The following is a 5,000-nucleotide window of genomic DNA, read 5'->3' as shown; positions in this document are numbered from 1 at the left end:
ATCGATCACTTGTATTTTTACTTGCATTTTTGGTTTAACACGCGCCATTTCCACCTTATTCTCTTAAACCTTGTACCAAGCTAAGGAGTTCAAAAGTCTTTGCAACCTCCTGCATTGTTGATAATTCTACAGAAATGCTACGCGTTGCCGATGCTAACAAATGTGGATTGCGCGCGATGGATATTGTCCAGCCGCAGCAGATAAGGGCCACGAGAAACCAACGATAACAGCGATATGAACACTAGTATCTGAAAAAGGTATACGGGATCCGAAAGGTTTTTTTTTCAGCACAGTGAGCCAAAATTGCCGTAGCACAACTTCGAAATATCCAACATTGCAGCTCTATGACATTAACAAAAGTTTTTTTGAAAGTTATTCGTGCTAAAATTACAGTTTTTCAACTCGATAGCATCACGTGATATGTCATGGCCGCGGTCGTTGCGAATGGTTCAGATACAACACGTTTCGAAGTCTTGTCAAGTTCATTTCTCGTAAAATAAATTCAAGTTGTTTTGGGTTTCTTGCCTTTCACTTGGACTCCTTTGGGCTGCCATGTGGATTCCTCTGGGACTTTTTATTTATTTATTTCCTTCTTTCTCTCTTCCTTCACTCTTTGTTGACCGGAAATGGAGAGTAAACATCACTAACAGGTCAATCGTATCAGGCAAGAGTGAAAACATTCCAGTGAACGCAATTCCATAGAAGCCAAAATAGTTATGTTGAATTTGATTAACACACGCACGCACGCACGCACACACACACACACACACACACACATTCACACAGTCAAATCTCATATTGAAAAAAAATGAATGTTTCGGTTTCGAGACAGAAAACGGGAAACTAAACTGTCACGGGAGACGCATAAATTCTACAATCCTCATTTTTTATTCATTCAGAGGCACCGGGGGCCCTCATGATGAATTATGGGACCCTCGGACTGGCTCTATGCCCCTGGTGCCCCTTGGCTCGTGGTTCTTCTGCTAACAACACCTGTCTCCCTCCTTTCCTACCCTCCCCCTCACTCCCCTCTCTCTCTCTCTCGCTCTCTCTCTCTCTCTCTCTCTCTGTCTCTCTCTGTCTCTCTCTCTCTCTCACTCTCTCTCACTCTCTCTCTCTCTCTCTCTCTCTCTCTCTCTCCTATCTCTCTCTCTCTCTCTCTCTCTCTTTCTCTCTGTCTCTCTCTTTCTCTCTCTCACTAACTCACTCTCTCATTTCTCATTCGTCCCTCCTTCAACACTTCTTTCCATCTTCTCTGTCCATTCCACACTCTTTCCCTCCATTCCCTTTTCCTACCCTCCCTCACTCTCTCTTTCCCTTCTTACCTCCCTCCCTCTCCCTCTCCTTCCCGCCATCCCTCCCTCCCTCTCTCCCCCTCTCTCCCTTCGTATCTCCCTCCCTCACCCACCCTCCCACCCTCTCACCATCCCTCTCTCTTCCTCCCACCCTTTCTCACCTCCCTCCCTCTCCCTCTCCTCCCCACCATCCCTCTCTTCCCTCTTTCCCCTTCGTATCTCCCTCTCACCCACCCTCCCACCCACCCTCCCACCCTCTCTCACCTCCCTCCCTCTCCCTCTCCTCTCCACCATCCCTCTCTCCTTCTCTCCCTTCGTATCTCCCTCTCACCCACCCTCCCCACCCTCTCACCATCCCTCTCTCTCATCCCCCCACCCTCCCTTCCACCTTCCCTCCCTCCGTCCTTCCCTCCCACCCCAAAAAAAAAGAACCTACCCAATCCCGCCATTCAGGTCAGCCAGAGCCGGTTAGGTTGGGTCAGGTGGCCGGTGGAAAAGGTCAAGGCAAACACCAACTCTCTCTTTCAAATTACCTCTCTGTCTGTCTCCCTCCCTTCGTCTATCTGTTTGTCCATTTATTTATCTATCTATCGATCTATCTGACATCTATCTATGCGTCCCTCCACCTATCCAATAATCCATCTATATAGTCATCCATCCATCCATCCATCAATGCACTAAATCATCCATTAATCCATCTACCCCTCCATCCATCTATATATCCGTCTCTCTGCCTCTATCCATCTATCGAACGAATCATCCATCCACCCATCTGTCTGTCCATCTATCTATCTGTCCGTCTCTCTGTCTATCTATCTATCCATCCATCCATCTACCCATCCATCTGTATGCTCGTCTATCTACCTGCCCGTCTCTCTATCTATCCATCCATCCACTCGTCAGTGCATTAATTCATCCATCCATCTGCCCATTTCTCTATCTGATCATCCATTCATCCAATTATCTATCCATCCAGTCATCCATCCATCTACCAGCCCGTCTTTCTGTCTATCCGTCTCCCTCTTTGTCTCTCTATCTACCTTTCTCTGCAAACCGTTACTCGTGCTAGAAGACGCTTCACTCTCTCCTACTTCTAGTACAACTCTCTCTTTCTCTGTGTCTCTGTGTCTGTATGTTTCTCTGTCTGTTTGTCTGTCTCTGTCTTTGTTGCTGTCTGTCTTTCTTTCTTTTTGTTTTCTTTCCCTCTCTTATTCGCTCTGTCTCTTTCTATCGTTGTCTCTCTCTCCTCTTCTCTGTCTCTGTTTATCGCTCTCTCTCTTCTTTTCTGTCTCTTTCTATCGGTCTGTCTCTCCTCTTCTCTGTCTCTTCCTATCGCTCTCTCTCTCTCTCTCTCTCTCTCTCTCTCTCTCTCTCTCTCTCTCTCTCTCTCTCTCTCTCTCTCTCTCTCTCTCTCTCTCTCTCTCTCTCTCTCTCTCTCTCTCTCTCTCTCTCTCTCTCTCTCTCTCTCTCTCTCTCTCTCTCTCTCTCTCCCTCCCTCCCTCTCTCTCTCTCACGAACGAAGGTTACCCACACAGTAATCGATCACCACTTTTTCTTCTCTTCACTTTTTTTTCTCTCTCTATCCGAACGCACACTTTAAAACCTCTTAAACTCCATATAAGGCGATACGCAAAGGAACAAAAACAAAAACAAAAACAAAAAAACAATGGCAAGAACACTGCGTCAATTCTCACTACGACAACAATAACGGTTTTACTCACATAGTTTCGGTTTGGTTTTGAATCCCAAGTGAGAGGCTAAAGGGTGCAGAAGGCGCTTATATACTGACCCGACTGCGAGGTCAGTGAACGCCGCTCGAAATGGAGGTGGAGGAGGAGGAGGAGCTAAAGGCAGCGGTTGTGGGGAGAAAGGGGAAGGGGGAGGGAAAGGGGAAGAAGGAAGGGGAGGGCGGTTGTGGGGAGGAGCTAAAGGCGGCGGTTGTGGGGAGAAGGGGGTAGGGGAAGGGGAAGGTGGTAGTGGGGGGAAACGGGGAGGGAAAGAGGGAAGCCGGTTGTGGGGAGGAGCTAAAGGCGGCGGTTGTGAGAAGGAAGGGGAAGGAGGGGAGGAGTTAAAGGTGGCGGTTGTGAGAAGAAAGGGGAAGGAGGGAGAGGAGTTAAAGGCGGCGGTTGTGGGAAGAAATCCGAAGAAGAAGTGGGATGTGGGAGGCAAAGGGGGAAGGAGGTTGTGGGGTGGAGCTAAAGGCGGCGATTGTGGGAAGGAGGAGGAGTTGAAGGCGGTGGTTGTGGGAAGGAGGAGGAGCAAAAGGCGGCGGTTGAGGGAAGGAGGAGGAGGAGCTAAGAGCGGCAGTTGTGGGAAGGAGGAGGAGGAGCTAAAGGCGGCGGTTGTGGGGAGAAATGGGAAGGGAAAGGAAAAGGGGAAGAGGAAGGGAGGAGGGAAAGGGGAATAGGGGGAGGCGGTTGTGGGGAGGGAGGAGGAGGAGCTAAAGGCGAAGTTGTGGGGAGAAAGGGGAAGAGGAAGAGGGTTGTGGGGAGGAGAGGGAGAAGCCAACGGTATCGGTTGTAGGAGGAGGGGGAAAGGGAAGGAAGGGAAAGGGAGAGGAGAGTGAGGTCTAAGGGAGAAGGAGGAAAAGGGAAAGAGAAAGGGTAGGGAAAGGAAGAAAGGAAGAAGAAAGGGGCAAAGAGGGAGAAGAAAGGAGAAGAAGGGGGACGGGAGGAAGGAGGGAGAAGGGAGAAGAGAGAGGAAGGGGGAGAAGGGAAAGGGAGGAAGAAGAGAGAAAGAGGGAAAGGAGAAAGAGAAGAAGGGGGAGAAGGGAGGAAGGGGGTGGAAGGGGAAAAGGGAGGAAGAAGAGAGAAAGGGGGAAGGGAGGAAGGGAGAAAGGGGGAGAAGGGAGGAGGAGGAGGGGGAGAACGGGGAAGGGAGAAAGGGGGAGAAATGAGAAGAGAGAAAGGGGGAGAAGGGAGGAGGGAGGAAGGGGGAAGAAGGGGAAGGGAGAAAGGGGAGAAGTGAGAAGAGAGAAAGGGGGAGAAGGGAGGAGGGAGGAAGGGGGAGAAGGGAGAAATGAGGGAGAAGGGGGAAGGGAGAAAGGGGGAGAAGGGAGGAGGGAGGAAGGGGGAGAAGGGAGAAATGAGGGAGAAGGGGGAAGGGAGAAGGGAGAAGGGAGAAAGGGGGAGAAGTGAGAAGAGAGAAAGGGGAGAAGGAGGAGGGAGAAGGGAGGAGGGAGGAAAGGGGGAGAAGGGAGAAGGGGGAAGGGAGAAAGGGGAGAAGTGAGAAGAGAGAAAGGGGGAGAAGTGAGAAGAGAGAAAGGGGGAGAAGTGAGAAGAGAGAGAGGGGGGAGAAGTGAGAAGAGAGAAAGGGGGAGAAGGGAGGAGGGAGGAAAGGGGGAAGGGAGAAAGGAGGAGAAGTGAGAAGAGAGAAAGGGGGGAGAAGTGAGAAGAGAGAAAGGGGGGAGAAGTGAGAAGAGAGAAAGGGGGAGAAGGGGGAAGAGAGGAAAGGGGGAAAAGGGAGAAATGAGGGAGAAGTGAGAAGAGAGAAAGGGGGAGAAGTAAGAAGAGAGAAAGGGGGAGAAGTGAGAAGAGAGAAAGGGGGAGAAGTGAGAAGAGAGAAAGGGGGGAGAAGGGAGGAGGGAGGAAAGGGGGAAAGGGAGAAATGAGGGAGAAGGGGAAAAGGGAGAAATGAGGAAGAAGGGGGAAGAGAGAAAGGGGGGAGAAGTGAGAAGAGAGAAAGGGGGGAGAAGGGAGGAAGGGA

At 50.5% G+C, this 5,000-nt stretch overlaps 1 protein-coding gene across 1 annotated transcript in view; it reads right to left on the bottom strand.

The window, feature by feature from the left end:
- The window catches only part of LOC113817063 (uncharacterized), a 9,967-nt gene extending 6,861 nt beyond the window's left edge, over positions 1 to 3,106 (bottom strand). Inside the window, exon 1 of the mRNA XM_027369063.2 lies at positions 3,017 to 3,106. Within this exon, the coding sequence (XP_027224864.1) occupies positions 3,017 to 3,018 (2 nt within the window). The 5' untranslated portion in view covers positions 3,019 to 3,106. The remainder of the gene's footprint in view (positions 1 to 3,016) is intronic.
- Between the last annotated feature and the right edge of the window lie 1,894 nt (positions 3,107 to 5,000).

This window comes from Penaeus vannamei, chromosome 40, assembly GCF_042767895.1.
Source record: "Penaeus vannamei isolate JL-2024 chromosome 40, ASM4276789v1, whole genome shotgun sequence".
In the NCBI taxonomy this organism is placed as follows: Eukaryota; Metazoa; Arthropoda; class Malacostraca; order Decapoda; family Penaeidae; genus Penaeus; species Penaeus vannamei.
The sequence above is the reverse complement of the archived record's forward strand: the minus strand, read 5'-3'. Positions and strand labels throughout refer to the sequence as shown.